The sequence below is a fragment of the Delphinapterus leucas genome, chromosome 18 (assembly GCF_059928025.1).
Source record: "Delphinapterus leucas isolate spDelLeu-1000000601 "Yukka" chromosome 18, BTC_Dleu_Yukka2, whole genome shotgun sequence".
Classification (NCBI taxonomy): domain Eukaryota; kingdom Metazoa; phylum Chordata; class Mammalia; order Artiodactyla; family Monodontidae; genus Delphinapterus; species Delphinapterus leucas.
The window spans coordinates 75,356,219-75,375,940 of NC_143146.1; the positions used below are offsets into that span (position 1 = coordinate 75,356,219).

General features: G+C 41.4%; 1 protein-coding gene across 1 annotated transcript in view; it reads right to left on the reverse strand.

The window, feature by feature from the left end:
• ATP8A2 (ATPase phospholipid transporting 8A2) overlaps positions 1–19,722 on the reverse strand; it is a 444,846-nt gene that overhangs the window by 155,730 nt on the left and 269,394 nt on the right. The window contains exon 27 of the mRNA XM_022574515.2: positions 1,938–2,012. Coding sequence (XP_022430223.2) covers positions 1,938–2,012 — 75 coding nt within the window. The remainder of the gene's footprint in view (positions 1–1,937; positions 2,013–19,722) is intronic.

Genomic DNA, 19,722 nt, shown 5'->3' on the forward strand with positions numbered 1-19,722 from the left:
TCTGACTGTCCCAACTCTGCCACCGCTCCCTGGTGACCGTCTCCCACACTGGTACTGTGGACCCGTGGTCACAGGGCCATTTCACCTGGGAATTCACTTCTCTGCTGCCATATCGTCTCTCATCTGGAGGATACAAAGGGTATAAAACGTATCCCCAACCCTAGGGATCAGAGGTCATCGTGGGTCTTCAACTTTAATATGGGTAACCACTGCTAGAAAGTTTTATTTAAATTTTTGTTTTGCTTCTCAGTACCTCTGAGAAACTCTTTGTTAAGTTAGGATGATGTCTGGGAAATCTGCATCTTCAAAGAAATCCTGGTGCTTCTCATGCAGGTGGTCTGGGGACCGCATCTTGACCAACATCATCCTACAGCCTATTGGCATCTGATGTGTAATAGCCACTCAGTACGAGCTTGTTGGATGAATCTGAACTGCCCGAGACTGCAGGGTGCTAAGGAAAGAACCTAGCACTCCTGCCTGAGCGTGAGAAGAGGGCTAAAATCCATTTTTATTGTGTAACCAGTGACATGCATTTCAGTCCTTAGCACTAAACATAACCTCCCAGGTCTCAGCCTTCTAATTACAAGTACGTATGTGGGCCTGGGTTGGCCACTCCCAACACTAAATCGCTATGGAGCAGTCAGTATATTGCCCCCTAAACGGTCACATGATTTTAACCTACTCAAAACACTTTTAAGTCCTGCAAAGTTAACCATCTGTCCAAGGGGAGGCCCTGGAGCCCCTTTCCGTGTGGTAGGGGATCAGAGTAGCTTTTCAAGCATGGGTGATAAGCGGCCATCCATTCAGCCCTGCCCTCATCACCTGTCAGTTTTGTCTTTGGGGGCATGATTATTAGCAACAAGTGTACTAGTGTACTTTGTAGTGAGTAACACACTTACCATCTTCTGAATGCTGCCTAAACCCAAGACCTTAGTCTACACGTGTGACCCTCTTAGCCCGTCGAGCTATACAGGGCTCAAGCAACATGTTGTACGCAGCGTTTTATACATAACACCTAGCACAGCAGCTACTAAAAAAGGGTGTGTGCGTGGGGGGAGGAGTCTGAGAATGGATGATTTGAATAGCCAGCCACGAATGTATACACAAATTGTAAATACTTACAGCACCACGATTTATCTCATTGTATGTCTGGTAACTTCCATCTACGTCTACCTATGATGGCTGCTTCAGAGTATAAACTCCCCCAGGGCAGAGAATGTCAGAGTTAGGGTCCAAAACAGTGGTGAAGGTGCAACTCCGGAAATGTGGCGCACTCGGGTCTCTACAGCACCAAGCTATACTCCTTGCCAGTAAAAAAAAGACTTAAGTAGCTACATAGTCATGTTAGTCTATAGTTTATATTTATTTCTAGCTTTTGAATTCATTACAGTCAAGTAATGAAAACAGAGCTCTAAAATCATGAAAAACACCAAATAAGTAGATTACCATTCGCCATGGGAGCTGGAAGTCAGAATTCATTATTTTTGCACTAACTGTGGGAGGAAACATTCTTCCACAAGGACAGATACGCTTTTAAGAAGGACAAAAAGGACACCAGGTTACACACCGTATATTCGCATATGTTTAAGAATTCAGAAATAAAATCATGGAGTGGAATGAGTTTAGACGTAGCTCAGAAATTTTTTTCTTGAGCTGAAAACATGGAAATGTTGCCCGGGCATTTAGTCAGGAGGTAACAAGGGTCTATTTTCAAGATATATGGGTTAATAATTTCATGGGGTTATTCAAGCATGATCTGCTATGATTGAAACCACGTGTGGAGAGTTTGGGCTTCTGCAGGATGTGGGGCAGCAACAAAGGCCCTAAAGATGTATTTGCGCTGCCTGCCATGGAGGCAGATGAGGGACTTAGATACACTTCCCAGACACAAACAGTTTAGTTCTGCATGCCATCAGAGAGAAACGGAGACTGCTTACCACGTTGTACAAGCCGATGCACCAACGTTCAAATAAAATCTGCCCAGAAAATCCATTAACAAAGGCGAACCAAAGCTGAAAGAGAAAAAAGTTCATGAAGTTTTGTATCAATATTGACCTAAATGTTTCCATTCACTGAAGGCGTAGTGGGGAATGTGGACCACCAGCTGGACGCAGCTGCCGAGAGATAAAGAGCCAGAGGGTCGCAGGCGTTGCTCTTTCATAAAATACAGATTCCCAGTATCACAAATACCAATATTTTAACGAAAATTTAAGGCGTACATCGACTTTAAGAGGTAGCACGTACATATTTACAGAAAAGCAATTTATGTTTAATTTACATCTAATATGTTTTGTGTCAACACTTTCTCAATACTGGAAGGGTCTCAACTTCATGTTCTTTCTCCTAAAAAGTTGACTCGATAAATATGATTTATCTTTGTAGGACTTTCAAATAGATAAAAATAAATAAAAAACCACAGAAACTCCTCTGTTGGTCATGTGTGTTCTTAGCTCATAAAATACTGACCCTCCTTAATCAAATGTCCACCACCTCAGCAAAGGGCAACACACAATAATAGGAAAGAAACATGCTCAAATCATCTTTTGGAGTAACATGGGATGTATAAATAAATTAAGTACAGATTATATCTTCAAGTAGACCATAATTCTAATTGATTAGGCAAGACTGACGTAAAAACAACTGCAGAGCAAAATGCCAGGGACATGAACGACAAAAAAAAAATTATTGGGACTTCCCTGGTGGCGCAGTGGTTAAGAATCTGCCTGCCAATGCAGGGGACACGGGTTCAAGCCCTGGTCCGAGAAGATCCCACATGCCGCGGAGCAACTAAGCGCGTGCGCCACAACTACTGAGCCCGTGTGCCACAGCTACTGAAGCCCGCGCGCCTAGAGCCTGTGCTCCGCAACAAGAGAAGCCAACACAATGAGAAGCCCGCGCACCGCAACTAGAGAAAGCCCGTGTGCAGCAACGAAGACCCAACACAGCCAAAAATAAATAAATAAAATAAATAAATTTATAAAAGAAAAAAATTATCTTCGAGAAGGAACCATTACCAGGTATAATTAGGAGAAGATATGGAGGTGGTGAGAGCGAAGCAGAAGATGGGCGAGCCATAAGGAGGCTGAATGGAAACCTGATTTAGAAAAAAAGTAAATACAGAAATACAGGATACAAAACGCCGCTGTTTAAAATTCAGCTGAATTTATACGATACAGCAGGATCCCGGTGATGTGGGGTAGTCTTTAATGTACCCCATGCTAATCACAGAATCCACCTTAGTGGCGTAACATCATGACAGACTGAATCCATTACTACCGTGGAAGGACTCTGGCAACGCGGAACAGCCACCCCATAATAATCTGGGTTGAGATTAACTCTGCTACTGACATTTTACTAAGTCAGATTTTTCTAAGTCAGTTTCTTGACTCCCCCAGACTAAGTTTCCTGAGCCAGGAATTGTTCCCAGATTTGCACAACTGCACCCAGTAGGATGCTCGGTACAAACAGGGACTCACTCACCATGTCCCAGTGGGATCGAACGAAATACCTCAATTCAACTTCCAGATAGAGTTTTCTCAGCACAGCTTTCATCATCTCATTCCCTCATTCAAAGGACTACCAGGGATCCCTCCGAAATCTAAGATAAGCTTGCTGACCTTCAAAAACCCTTCCTCACTCCTATTTACTCTTCATTTCAACTACCTCCCCAGAGGTCCCCATGAGGCCTGGCTATTCTCAGTGAAGAAATATTGGTGGAGAATTAAGAATCAGAAGTTTGTGCTCGGCTCTGCACTCAGAATGCTGTTACCACACCTATTCAAATATTAGCCATGCCTAAAACAACAACTTTATTTGCACGGCCTCCCTATCACATGAGGTCTCGGCAATCAGTGCTCCAACCAAACTTTTAGTGCAATGAGAGTCCAGATCCACACCTGATTCAAGCATACTTATAAAGTGCTTCAAGGGTCTTAACCTAATTTTCCCAAGATTGTGTTATACTTTTCTATTCTCCTATTCAAACAATACAGAGAACACTGATAAATATCTAGTGAACACAACTATTTTATTGCTTAATTCAGTTAATGTAGTGCCTTTTGCTGAAGGTAGAGTAGTACTATTTTTACTGTCCTCCCCTCCCTAATACCAATAGAAAGCAGCAAAACAGTTGAAAATAGAAAAGTTATTTTCAATGAAATTATGAGACAGCCTTAATTAAAACTACAAATGACATAGAATAGAGGCTGATAAATATGATGAAGTAGGATCAAATCAAGGGAGAATGTCAATAGAAGACAAAACCTTCCGAGGGAAAAGGTTTCCAACAAAGAGGTGGAACAACCCCAGAAAGAGCTGAATCAGCTCTTATTCAGAGGGTGAGATACAGAGGTAGGTACGAGTCATGGCTGAGGTCCCTGGTCCAATTCAACACAGCAGGCAAACTGCAGTTCAAGGGCAATGCGCACACAAATGCCTTTTCCCCCCAGAAGTGACTGAGGAGAATGGCAGGGCACAGGACCGAGCAAAGAGAGCAATCAGCTCAGCCGATACCAATCGAGGCAAAGTGAAAAGAAATAAATGCAAATTCACCTAACAGAAAACCTGTGATGCACAGAAATTCCCTGTGAGGCATAGAGGCCTCCAACTCACCTGAGGAGAAGAAATGGTGGCGAGGGAGGTGGTCATTACCACAAAGTGACGGGTGACCAGTGCGGAAGAGACATACTGATGAGAAAGCGTTCTGAAAAAACTGTGAAGCCCCCTCCCCTAGACATCATCAAAAAATAACAAAGAAGAATATGACATATAAATAAATGATAATAATATGAAACAATCTCCACAGAAAGAACCAGGTCAAAGCACAGAAAAATATTTTGAATGCTCCTGACAAGGCGAAAAGAGCTAAAGAATATGTGGCCTTTCATTGAAACAAGAGCTAAAATAAGATGTGTAAGATATCAAAGAAGGAAACAAATAAGGAAAGGTCGATGTGACAGATTAAGGCCATGGAAATATAACCCAGAATGGACACTGTTGAAACCAGTCAGGGTAGGGTAGGGCAGGCTCAAGAAAACTGAGCAATGAACAAAAGTTAACACTGAATTTAAGAGAAACTGACTGCCTTACAAAGATAACAACAACAACCCCAAAAGGTGTACCTTAAAAAAAAAAAAACAAGGGAGAGGGCTTCCCTGGTGGCACAGTGGTTGGGAGTCCGCCTGCCAATGCAGGGGACACGGGTTCGAGCCCTGGTCCGGGAGGACCCCACATGCCACAGAGCAGCTAAGCTCATGCGCCACAGCTGCTGAGCCCGCACTCTGGAGTCCGTGAGCCACAACTACTGAGCTTGCGCACCTAGAGACCGTGCTCTGCAACGGGAGAGGTCATAATGGTGAGAGGCCCCCGCTCGCTGCAACGAGAGAAAGCCCACATGCAGCAGCGAAGACCGAACGCAACCAAAAATAAATAAATAAAATAAATAAATTTATTTTTAAAAAGGTATAAAAAAAAGCATAGAAACAAATGTTCGAAGATATAATAGAAGAAAAATTCCTGAAATATTCTAAAACCTTAATCAGCCAATAAATAGAGAAGACACCTTTTGTCTCCAGGAAACAAAAAAACGGCCACCAAAAGATCAACAACCACACAAACCCTGATACATGAATTAATGAGTTTTAAAATTTTATAGGATCAGTTTTTTAATATATTCGGGCAGAAAAAGCAATTAGCCTACGAGGGGAAAAGTCAAGTTGGCTTCATGTTTCTCGAGCACAGTAGACAACACCAGAAGTCAGCAGTGAATGTTCACAAGTCCTTAGGGAAATAAAGCATGAAGAGGATTTCAGCAAAAGGTAGAAACCAAGGAAACATCAAGAGTTGAAAACATAACATGAAATATGATGACAGAAGTAACACCAAATATGTGTTATATTAATAATACATTTAAAAATGCTGAATGGATAAAAATATAAACCCCCAAATATATGCTAAGTACAAGAGAAATGTGAAAAAGAAACACTATTCGAATAAGATTGAATTCATGACCCTAACTTACAAAGCCCTACAGTGGACAAGGCCCTCGCCTGCCATTCTGAGGTCACTGCCTTTCCTCACGGAGCTGCAGTGGCCCTGCACTGCTTCCCTGCAAGCACCAAGTATGGATCCAGCTTCATTATCTTGTACCCAAATGTGAGGCAACTATGTCAACAGCACTTGGTTAATAAACCACCTTTATCTCACTCTGTTGAAATGCCCTTTAACATATAATAAATTACCATTCTGTATAGGAAAAGTCATGTCTGTATAGTACTGTGGTCTCATTCCATATACTCAAACTAATCACAGATGGCTTGAACGCTTAACCATAAAAAACTAACTCAAAGCATTAGGAGAAAACAGGAAAAAAAAGTTATTTTTTGCACGTGAAACTGACTCTCTGTATGACAAACTCAGAAATCAAACAAAAAGAGGAATAAATTTGAAACAATTCATTTCTATAGCAAAAAATATTAATAAAGTTGAAAGAAGATGAATAAACAGTACACATATATTTGTAACGTCTGTGAAGATCTAATTTCCTTACTATATAAAGAGTTCCTACAAATAAGAAAGAACACGCCAACAAGCTGTTAGGAAAACAGGGAAAGAATATACAGGCAGTGTGATCACAGGACACAAAACCACGTATAAATATAGGAAATCTCACTTTTTATGAAACACACACACAAAGGGATATCTTTTTTTTTTTTTTGCGGTGTGTGGACCTCTCACTGCTGTGGCCTCTCCCTCTGCGGAGCACAGGCTCCGGACGCGCAGGCCCAGCGGCCATGGCTCACGGGTCCAGCCGCTCCGTGGCATGTGGGATCTTCCCGGACCGGGGCAGAAACCCGCGTCCCCTGCATCGGCAGGCGGACCCCCAACCACTGCGCCACCAGGGAAGCCCGGGATATCATTTTTTACCCAACAAATGGGCAAAGATTTAAAAGCTTGATAACCAGAGAAAACAGCTACCCTTATACCCAGATGGTAATATAGCACTGTCCACAAATATGTTTAACATATTTTTCCTTTGACCCAGCAATTCCACTTTTAGGAACATACTCTATATCCTATAGCTATAATCACATAGTATTCAACACAAAAATACAAGGATGTTACCATGGCATTATTTGGAAGGATAAGACATTAGAACCTGCACGTATATTGGTAGCTAGTTAAATGGACAGAATTCATCCACAGCGATGAAATACTATGTAGACATTAAAAAGAGCAATATAGGTGTGTGAGCACGGTAATACAGAACTCTATCATTACATGAAAGATATCAAGGTATATGTTGAGTAGTCATGATTATGCAGAGCAGGTGTACATACTCTCGTATGCATGGCGACTTTCTGGAAGACCCATAAGAAACTGTTCATGTTCATTATCTTGAGGGAGCAGAAGTGTTCTCTAGGTGGTAGTATGGAGACTCACTCATACCTCTCGTACTATTTTGAACTTTTTAAACACGTTCATGTTTTATTTAGATAACTGTTTCGAGCAGTTATTCTCAGCTAGGGTTGATTTTGCCTTTGAGACACTTGACGATGTCTGGAAACTGTCTTGAGGGTGCTGTTGGCACCCAGAGGGTAGAGGCCAAAGATTCTGCTAAATACCCTACAATGCCCGGGCGAGTTCCCTACAGCAAAGAATTATTTGGTCCAAGATGTCAAGGGTGCCACTATTGAGAAACCCTGGATGAAAGAAATAGGTTCATTAGGTCAACCTGATAAAACTTCGAAATAATGTTGTAACGTGTTTGTTATAAGCAAAATAACGCCATGGGACAGACTGCAGGAGGCCATGATTAAATCTGTGTGTAGCGGGTGAGGATTCAGAAATCTTCGCTTCTTTTCGAGTAACTACTCTCTAGCCTGGCGCCTCATGCATAGAACCACAGGCCTTACTTACTCTTTAGAGGCCGTGGTAGCAATGCATGTGAGTGCAGAACTTGACAAAATTAGATCCCTAAACCAGAAATATATCTTGATAAATTATTAATGAGAAATCACTTTAAAGACTGAGAGTGAACTTCATATAACTGTGACATTCTAGTTGTTGAAAATACACAGTAAGGGGAAAAGATCCTAAGAAATCAAGCTTCTCTTTCTCAGCATTAACCTTCGCTCTGAGCAATCCTAACCATGTCACAATTTTCAATCTTTACTTCAGATTAACATCCTTGATTAGTTGAATGTTGAGATATTTCCTCTAAGCAGCCAGTGTTCTGATTCTGTCCAAGTTGGCACTGGCTGGGCCACATGTTTCTTCAAAGATTTTTGATATGTTTGTCCTAATTTTTATCAGTGGCAGGTGCCTCGGCTTTTTGAAAAGTATAAGGCAGCTAATTTTCAACGTTTCCAGTTCAATTTCAATCTTCATTCAAATAATCCATCATTAGATGATCAGACCTGTTTATTTCATTGGAAAGATTTATTTGGGAGAGAAAAAATTAAAACCTAAATAAACAAAACAAACCCAATTCACCTTCTAATTTCAAAATCCATGACCTGGTTTTCTCTTACACTGTAAAGACTCAAACTTGATTTTATTTTGGCAAGATTCCCCTAGGTGAAATGGAAAAAGTAGGAGAACACACTGTATTTTAAAATATTTATGTAAGCGTACCGAGTTTTTACTTTATTTATTCACAGGACAGGTACACGATGGCTCCCTGACACACTATAAAATCAGACTTTCACAGTGGTTAGTCATATACAAATGTTGATTCATCTACAAAAAAGAAAGCACTGCGCCATTCATAAACATCAATGTCATTTTTGGAGGACCACGGTTTCAAGCTGCACGCCCAAGCACACAGTCCGCAATACAGACAGACTGCCCGCCCCCTCTGCTGTGCGGTTACTTGGACCACGGCTTCTACAGCCACTAAATCTTACTCTTCTGGATTAAGGGGGCAAAGATTCCTCTGCTTTCACTCTGTTAACTAGGAATGCTATTAAATGGATACAGTCAAAGCAGAGAGCCAGGTTCTGCCCGGACGGCCTCAGACTTGTGAGCTGGGAGGAATACTGGCCAGTAGTGACGGTTTGCCAAGCTCCTGGGGTTTCTCCTGCTCAAATGTGGCGCTGTTATGAGCGGACTGACCCAAACTTATTAAATGGCTTTTCCTTCTTGGAAAAAGATCCTTTTTTGCTTTAACTGCTGCCCCACTGCCAAAAATGCAGTAACTGTCCTGGCTAATTGCACAGACTCCTGTCTACGGGTCCCAGCCGCCACTGTACCACCTTGGCAGCTGGACCTGCTGCCACTCAGATTCTCAGCTCCCAGCCACATACTTGGATGATTGCTTCATCCGGGAATGGGGGGAACTGTTCCTCAATTTACTCGGCTCTTCCAAGACCCACGGTAGAGGACTGAAGTGGAAAAGTACCCTACAGAGAGTAACTAAATAAATTAGCCATTCGGTTTCTCACTAAAGTGGCAGCAACATCATGATCTAGTGATATGCAGTCAGGTCTGAGCTGATTAAAGATATCTGTTTAAAAGTCAAAGGGCTACAATCTTTTTGGAATTCGATCTGGCAGTATGCATTAGGATAAAAAAGAAGCATACACTTCATCTAGAAATTCTCTTTTTAGAAGTTCATTTCTCATAAATAAAAGCACCTGTATATAAAAATATATGTTGTTTTGCAGTACTGTTAACAGTGGGAAACAAAACAAAACAAAAAGCATAGGGGGAAACCCCTCAAAGTTCTTTATTGGGGATAAATGCAGCAATTCTGTCTTTTAAAATGTAAAATCTATATGTATGTAAATGGAGGAATGTATGCCAAAGAAACAGTATGAGATTGACAAAAGAAAAGGCAAAATGACTAGGTAAGTCATTAGGTAGGTAGACAGGAAATTAAGGGAGAAAAATCAGGATGCTATTATAGGGTAAGGATTATCAGAAATTAAAAAATAATAACAGCACAAAAATAACAGTAGTAGCAAGACAGCCTAGGAACTTCCCCTCCAGTATCTCTTTTTTTTGCTGTTCGTGGGCCTCTCACTCTGTGGCCTCTCCCGTTGCGGAGCACAGGCTCCGGACGCGCAGGCTCAGCGGCCATGGCTCACGGGCCCAGCCGCTCCGCGGCGTGTGGGATCCTCCCGGACCGGGGCATGAACCCGCGTCCCCTGCATCGGCAGGCGGACTCTCAACCACTGCGCCACCAGGGAAGCCCCCCTCCAGTATCTTTTGCCCCATAAATATGGGATTGAGTGGCCAGAGTTAAATGAAGACTGTGGTAATAAACAGGCTGGGTTCGTCTCTGAAATCTTTGGAGAGTTTTTCCTTATGGGTCAGTCCTGGACAGGCCCAATGCTAGCAGCAAACACCGCACACTTACAAAACTTCTAGGGATTTTCTCAAGGCAAACCAACACAAGAAAGAAAGTTACCGAGTAATGGGTACAGAATCCATTTCTTGTACAACCACAACAAAAATGCTACATGTTTATGTATTTTCATGAATGCAAAGAAAAGCATGGAAGCTACTGACTACTAGTGCAGAAATAAAGGCAGCTGAGAGGAAGTTACTTTTCCTTTATACACTGCTACCATACAACAAAGAAGCACTCCTTTCAAGAATTATGTAGAGGAGAAGGCCTTGTTACTCTGTCACTTCACCGTGTTCATTTCTCTCCGGTACTTTCTGTTGCCTTGTTACCTGTATATCCCACCATCTGTGAGATGCATGCAGCCAGAGATTATATCAATTCCATTCACTGAATTGCTACGTGATCAGGGCAGCTTCCTTAATCCCCCCCAAGCTTCATGTTTAAAAACTTTTTATTTTATATTGGAGTATAGCTGATTTACAATGTTGTGTTAGTTTCAGGTATACAGCAAAGTGATTCAGTTGTACATATACGCATATCTATTCTTTTTTAGGTATTTTTCCCATGTAGGTTATTACACAATATTGAGTAGAGTTCCCTGTGCTACAGAGTAGCTCCTTGCTGATTATCTATTTTATAGAGAGTACTGTTAATCCCAAACTCCTAATTTATTCCTCCCCACACCTTTCCCAAACTTCATTTTTAATGAACGAATGGAAAGAAAACCACACACTACAGAATCGTCATTGCTGTTTTTGATGATGTTGATAAAAGCTAATGTGTATTTAATGCCTACTCTGCACAGAACCTTCGAGCAGAACCTTCTAAATGGAGTATAGTATCTCATTTAAAGCTCCTAGCAACCCTAACAAATAGGCATGGTCTGCATTTCACAATGAGGAAATCAGGGCACAGAGACAAAGATATTGTAGCTGCTACCAAATAGGTGTTTGATAGACTGTTATAGTTAGTAACAGTAGACCCTACCTAACAAATCAGTGACTTTTTAAAAAAAAAAAAAAAGTTAAGGCGATTCAGAATCAAATCAATATTTAAGGCGACTAACGATGCTGTTGACAGTTTAAGATTGTGACAGGAACAAAATACTTCACAACTACAAGCGCGTCAGCAGTTCAAAAACACTTATTAACAAAATGATCTCATTCTTAAGCCTCTAATGCCATGGAAGGAAGCTAAGGCTCCTTTTCAGATTAAGATATAAACTCCTTTGAGAAACACACCACATAACAAAATGCAATCACTCTGGTTCTAAAAACATTTCCCAGCAATATTTTAAGCTGAAATCTCACAGTCCTTCGCTAAATATGGTTGAAATCGACCCAGCAGACAAAAGTAAGCCTCTCACCTTTCATTATCCAGATTTTTTGAATAAAAAAACACAAATTAATACTAACATGACCATCTAAGTTATGTTTAAAGGGATTAGAACGTCAAAAGCATAAAAGAGGAATATCACATGCAAATAAATATAGCATATGATACGCACGTAGAAATTTTCTTGCTTCAGTTTAAACATTTTCTTTTCCATTAAAATCCCAAACGATGTAAGACGTTGAATCTTACAGCTCAAAAGTCCCACAAGTTAGTAAAGGGAAATCTCATAAACACTTCCAATGTTTCCTTAATTTTTCAGGGCTACCAAATGACATGCTTATCCTACGGACCATCAGGTAAATACAGAATCGTGTTTCCTTCCCATAAAAGATCATAATACCGACCAGATGGAGTACGCACAATTAAATCGATTTTTAATACGGAATTCTTGGCACAATAGAATGTAATTGCTCCAAATTGTGTCAAGGACTACTTACATTTCTTAATAGTTCAAGGCTCAGACTCTCAGCCCAAACCCCGTGCTCCAGTGTTAGGAGACCAAATCGCCCTGGAGGCTAGTAATGAAATAATGAAGCTTTCATCTGGGATCACTGGTTAGGATCTGTTCCCGTCCATTAATGACAGTTGTTTCCAACCTCCTGGTGTTGGAACAGTGGCAGGGGGTTTATTACAGAAGAGGTAGCAGAAATATGTATAAGATCATTCCGTTTATGGATAGGACCTACGGCAAATATCTGAGAACGTGTGTTTTATAACCAATAAAGGAATGCTCTTAACATATGGATGGTAAGATTTAATGCCTGGCTCCAAAGACCAGGGATGTAAGAAGGCAAGACTTCTGATACCGTCTCTCCATCCCCTTCAGCCACTTGAGGCCTGCAACCTGGGCGAGGTGTGACATTTCTTTTCCTTATTTATTTGTTCTGGAAAGTGGGCGAAAAGGTCTGTCTGCTCTCTCAGAGAAGGATTAGAAAAATCATATGTATTTTTAAAAGTTCAGTTATCGAACTGTTTACTAAGACCCTGCTTCCAATTATGCTGTGCTACGTGCAGCAGCCACAAAGGTGAAGCAGACACCGTCCTTGCCCTTAAAGACCTCACTCTGGTCGAGGACAAGTTTGGGATGAATCCGAAGTATGGGAAAGTTCTTTGGGAAATGGGTTCTGTCTACAGGACTCACCGCAGCTTTCCCAAAGGTGGTAGGTACTTGCTGGGTCTGGAAGTGTCAGATTCCATCGTCAGCTCATGGGGGCAGAGGACTATTAAAGGCAGAGGACAGACTTGTATGTAATCAGGGCAGCTGCGAATTTCCAGGTGGCCAGAACAAGGATAATGAAGTGAGAGGAGAGGGCTGGCTTCAGACTCTGAAGGACACCGGACAGCTGTTCTTCAAGGTTGCGAACAGCGCTGCACACATTGCCCTAGAGAAATTTGAAAACTGTGTATCTACATATCTGAAAAAAGTCGCTCAGTATAGCTTTATTTATTTTATTGTGGTAAAATGTACATAACATTTACCATTTGAACCGTTTTTAAGGGTACAGTTCAGTGGCATTAAGTACACTGACACTGTTGTAAAATCATCACGACCGCATCTCCAGAACTTGTTCATCGCTCTGAGCTGAAAGGGTTCCCGTAACCAGCAACTGCTCGTTCGTTCCTCCCCCGAGTCCCTGGTAACCGCTGTTCTGCTTTCTGTCTCTCTGAATTTAACTATTCCAGTTACTTCATATGAATGGAATCAGGCAATATTTGTCCTTTTGTGTCTGCCTGATGCCTCTTAGCATAATGTTCTCAAGGTTTATCCATGTGGTAGCAATTAGCAGAATTTCAGTCCTTTTGAAGCCTGAATAGTATTTCAGTGTATGTACAGACCACGTTTTGCTTATCTATTCAATCGCCGATGGACACTTGGGTTGCTTCCACCTTCTGGATACTGTGAATAATGCTCCTGTGAACACTGATGTCCAAGTAACTGTTCAAGTCCTTGCTTTTGATTCTTTGGGGCATATAACCAGAATGGAATTGCTGGATTATACGGTAATGCTATGTGTTCAACTTTTAAAGGAATTTCCATACCGTCTTCCACAGTGGCTGCACCATTTTACTTGCCCACTAGCAAGGCACAAAGGTTCCAATCTCTCTATCTTCTCACCAACACTTGTTACTTTCTGTGTCATTTTTTAAAAAAATAGTAGCCGTCTTAATGAGTGTGAAATGGTATTTCACTGTGGTTTTGGTTTGCACTTCCCTAATGGTTAGTACATAACCAGAGGTGAAACTTGGAGGTGAGAGGGCGGAAGACGAGCTTGTTTTGGGGGCGTGTGAAATGTGCAGTACCTGGGGGCTCTCCAGGGAGAAATTCACGGTGCAAGGCTGATGCTCAGGGGAGAAGCTATATAAGGAAAATGTTTGTAATATTAGTAAATAGATAGTAATCACATCAACGGGAGACGAAGTCATCCAGTGAGGGACACTGTGTCAGGAAGAAAGAGGAAATCCATGGACGGGCCTCTGGGTGACAGCAACATTTACAGATCAAGGGCCAAAGACAGAAGCAAAGCAGAGGCACTGTGCATTAAATTTTATAAATGGTACTTAAAGTTTATAGCTCATTTATTTTAACCCTAAGTAAATATTTATTCACGGGCCAGGCACTTCTGGAAGTCTACCCAGAGGCTTTCACTTATACATGACTGGCCAGAGCAAGGCACAAAGCCTGGTCCAGAACCATCGCTCTGGGGGTTGTGGAAGGGAGCTATGGGGAAAAAGGTTACAGATGAGATCAAGTGAGTCCAACAACCCTGTCTGTGCGATCATAGCAAACGCCACATGAGACAAAAGCTGAAATCATGCCACACTTTGTAAAAGCACTCGCCTACCCTGCCCTTTGTCCCAGCTGTGACGTTCAAAGTTCCTAACGATCAGTTTGGGGCCCTGACAAGTGGCAGCTTCCTCAAATGCCCCCAATTGAGAGCTGCTTCAGTAGGTTTAATCTCAGGGTCTCTGAATGAATTAGAACGGGAAATATCAACAGAAGCATCACCTCTCTCAGAGGTGCCCCAGGCCTTACAAAGGTGTCAGTATAGGGGAGAGTGACGCTGGTGAATGAGACTTACAGCTTCACAAGCAAAACCTCCTTGAACACTTTTTCCTTTTTCTTCCCCCTCTTCTCAGCTTTTATTTTCAGAAGGAATATTTCCTCAATAAATTCAAAGCAATCAAGCTACTCTGATGGCATTTTATTGCCTTTTGTTTGTTCATGGCATTATTAACGTTTAGAACATAATTTAAAACAATTTCGAGGCATCGATATAGCAACTTGTCTAGTTTAAGTGAATGTATTTATGATTTCAGAATAACAGTTTAACAACCAGCAGAAATATTTTTCAGTCTTGTTAAAAGGCCTAGACAGAGTCACAGCAAGTATTGAAGGCACTAATTACAGCCTGGTATGTATTTTATGGGGAGTTAAATTCTCAAAATAGCCTTTCTTGCTACAGATACTTGTCGGTCTTAGACTTCCACTAAATAAGCTAATATACAATTTAACTTGAATCTTATATAGAACACAGTTAATTATTAACAGCTGGGAAAAATTTAAGAATTCATTCCAGAGAAAGCCCTCTTGATTGCTATCCCAGGATGTATGCACATACATGGTAATAATGATGCATTCTTTATACTTGCACAATAGAAAACCCTTTTTCACAACAGGATATGAAGGAACAGGCATAGTGCCTGTCAATATTTAGATTTGCTAAGAAGTTTGTTCTCAGTTATTTTTATAACTTTTTTTGGAAATCCTTTCAGGAGAGGAAAATAAATGTGATAAACAATGGAAAATGCTGTCACCTTTCACTGCAGGGCCAAATTACTACGAGCGCACTTTAATTTTATGATCATCTGAAATGTATTAATTTACTCAGTGTTTCAATGTTTACAGTATTTGATGAGCGTTACAATATGTAAATAAGAAATAAAAGAGCTAATTAAAGAAAGTCTAAAACCACATATTGGAGCTTCTACGAAGAACTTTCAAAAAACAGAAAAAAAAACCTAGACAAAATAGAGAAAAATACAGGAACAAAAGAAAACTTCAAATAAATTTTATTTCACATCCTCAAAGAGATATGAGAAGATATTACACCTATAAACTAAGATGGGAATGTTACTCTAAAAGTAGGGGGAGAGGGGCTTCCTGGTGGCTCAGTGGTTAAGAATCCGCCTGCCAATGCAGGGGACACGGGTTCGAGCCCTGGTCCGGGAAGATCCCACATGCCACGAAGCAACTAGGCCCATGTACCACAACTACTGAGCCTGTGCTCTAGAGCCGGCAAGCCATGACTACTGAAGCCTGCGCGCCTAGAGCCCGTGCTCCGCAACAAGAGAAGCCACCGCAATGAGAAGCCTGTGCACCACAAGGAAGAGTAGCCCCTGCTCACTGCAACTAGAGAAAAGCCCGTGTGCAGCAACAAAGACCCAACGCAGCCATAAATAAATAAATTTATTAAAAAAAATAAAAGTAGGGGGAGAAAGAAATAAAGCACTTGCAAATTAAAAAGAAATAAAAAGATTAATATTTTTTTAAAAACCTCAATAATGGGGCTAGCAGATAAGACAAGGAATCTCTAATAGAGCAAAGAATAAGACAGAGTAATATTAAAGAAAATATAAGCAGCTTGGGAGATACATCCAGAAGGTTCAATATATGACTAAGCTATAGAAAGACAAAATGCAGAAAATGGAGGATAATATTACAAAAAAAAATAATACAGGAAAATTTCCCAGACTACAGAAAACCAGTCTCTAGGTTGAAAAGGCACATAAAAGAAAGACGATCCCTCCTGTTCCCCAGGTTTTGCAAATTTCAGAACATTAAACATACAGAGAAGACAGAAAAATATTCTGGAGTCTAAATACAATGGACTGGGAATCAGAATTGCGTTGTTTCTCTCCAGCCAACCAGAAGAAAGTTAAAAAACACATAGAACTCTGAGAGGAAAAGAATTTCAGCCTAGGATTTTATATCCAGCCCATCTACCAACCAAATACAACCACAGAATAAAGATATTTCTGGTTATCCAATGTCTCAGAAATACACTACCTATGTAATACTTCTTAAGAATCTACTGATATGTGTGCATCAGGAACACGAGTGAAGAAGTTGAGAATAAAGATGACAAGGGGTCCAGGAAACAAATTTCAGTAGCAGAAGGAAGGTCCTGAGAACAAGAGATCTGGATGGAGCCTGGAGGACAGGGCTTCAGAAGGGAGAGGAAGGTGGGCAGGAGATGCAAGGAAACACGTGCTAGGATACAGCACCTGGAGAGTATTCTGCAGAGTATTCAAAGTATGTGGAATTCAGTGAGGGCAAGAGACAAAAAGAACGGTTTTTAGAAACTACGGGCAAAACTGAAACCTAAGCAAGAAAGGAAAAATAATCCTAACATACTTCTTGGCTCTAGAGCAAACATTATTTACATCACTTTAAAGCGGTTAACATGGATCCTTGCATTAATAAAATGATAGATGTAACTTCCCTGCGAGGAGGGGAGATAGGGCAGGGCTGGATGGGAGGAAATTCCTCACCTACCAAAACAGGAGGTCAAAGGTAAGGTGCGAAATAGACAAGCCAACACAGAGCACAAGCGTGTTCACTGGAGATAGAAAGATAATTTCCAGGAGAAACATCCAAAAGGGCTTTTCTTTTGGAATTATGATCAGAGGAGAAATAAAAGTAGGGGTAAGGATGATCATTTTTAATGGAATGTGAATATATACAAACTCCCAATGTATACATGTATATACATACACAAACATATCCTATGCCTCCTGGTACCATGACTTTTAAGTTTTAAGTAAACTACATGTTTTATTTTGATTAGAAAATGTAGTATAATTGACTGTATTTCCCAGAAACATTATTTCCCAAATTATTGACTACCTGATGTTGGTTTTATTTCTGTATTGACATTTGGATTATATTTTTCTACTGCCAAGGTTATACCACTGATGTTGCTGTATATTTCATTGCCAAGTGCCTTCCACACACTAATTATCTACTTAAAATCATGTTATTACATCCCACTCAGCATAGCTTATATAATTAAGAGGGGAAAAAAACAAAGACGAGAGGGTCTTTCAGTACAGTTATGGGTATTGTTTTCTCTTAGGTGAGGCAAAAGGCAAACATTTTGTGTAACTATTAAGTTCATCCCTTAAGATCCTTAACTCTAACAAGACTTAATAGGGCAAACTGAAAACAGAAGGATGAAATAAAATGTGAAGATGGTGATAATTCTATTCTTTAATATTTCCAAGAAATCGGAAAAGATCATCAAAGATTTGAGGGTATAAACTAATATACCATAATCACATCAATAACTGTTAAAAAAATTCAAGGGGCCAACCCAGGAAATAAGCGACCTGCCTGCAGTTCCGCAACTGAAGGTTCAATCTGGCTTCTCCTGCCTGCTCTCACTCTCCCTGCAGCCCACCTCTTTCTTAATACCTGAGTCCTCTCATTGAGCCATTTGTGTCCCTGTATCTGAGTTTTCTGCATATTTATTTAACATCACAGCAAAGGCACATATCACTGCTGCTGGAAGACGGATCCATGAATCACAGATGTCAGCATTTTAAAGCTGGAAAGGAATGCTTACTAGAGATAGAGTGACTGAAAAAAAAAAAAAGACAGATGTGTTCTCTGGCCTCAAGGAGTTTTTTAGGCTGGGGTAGGACAACTACAGCCTGGACAATTAATTTTGTCACCATGAATGTGACAAATGCTATTAAGGACAGTCAAGGTTGCCAAGGACCCAAAACAAGGATTCCACTTCAGCTGTGGCATGAGAGACGGGTGGTAGCTCCTACGAGGATTGACCGGCAGGGTCAGGGCTCCCATTCACTCTGTAATTTCTAACTTGCTATCCAAAGAAATAGAATCTTGTATCAGTTCATCAGCACTGAGATCAGAAGCACGGCTAAATTCAGAAACAACACAAAAGCCTCATTCAGACAAACTGCTTTTCCCGGAAGTCAGTACTGAATGAAGGTCACAGACCAACGGAGTTGAAGGAAAGCTGCCATGACAATGAATTTTGGGGGTTCGAAGCCCAAGGAAAAACAAAACCGAACAGAACTGAAACAACTTTATTGCATTCGAATGGTGGAGGCTAAGTGGGCTCCCCAGGAAGCAGGCGGTGTAGACGGTCCGCTCTGCGGCAATACATTAATTATGGCTCTACACAGAGACTCATTCTTGCAGACTCTCCAGGAGTTTGACTTTTGGTTATAACTCACTACTTACTGTTTGATCATGTGTTGGACACATATTTATGGAGCTCCAACCCTGTACGGGGGCTCTCCTCCAGGTGCTGGAGATTTAGGGGAAAAGAAAGATCCTTATCTCCAAGGTGATTATGGACCAGTGGGAGACACAGGAAATAGGGAAGTAAACATACAAATCAGAGCATCAAGGCTGTGAAGAAAATAAACAGGGTGCTGTGAGCTGGAGGTGAGAACATCAGCCTTTCAAAGGGAGATGGATCAGCCCCGTTAAAGAGGAAGGGGAGCTTAGTCTGTTCATGTAACAGAACAGAGGGCAATTCCACTGGAGCTTAATAAGTAATTGGGGAGACTTCCCTGGTGGTGCAGTGGTTAAGAATCCGCCTGCCACTTCAGGGGACACGGGTTCGAGCCCTGGTCCGGGAAGATCCCACATGCCGCAGAGCAACTAAGCCCGTGCACCACAATTACTGAGCCTGCGCTCTACAGCCTGTGAGCCACAACTATTGTGGCTGCGTTGGGTCTTTTTTGCTGCGCACGGGCTTTCTCTGGTTGCGGCGAGCAGGGGCTACTCTTTGTTGCAGTGCACTGTGTTCTCATTGCAGTGGCTTCTCTTGTTGCAGAGCACGGGCTCTAGGCTTCAGTAGTTGTGGCACGTGGGCTCAGTAGTTGTGGCTCATGGGCTCTCTAGAGCACGGGCTCAGTAGTTGTAGGGCACGGGTTTA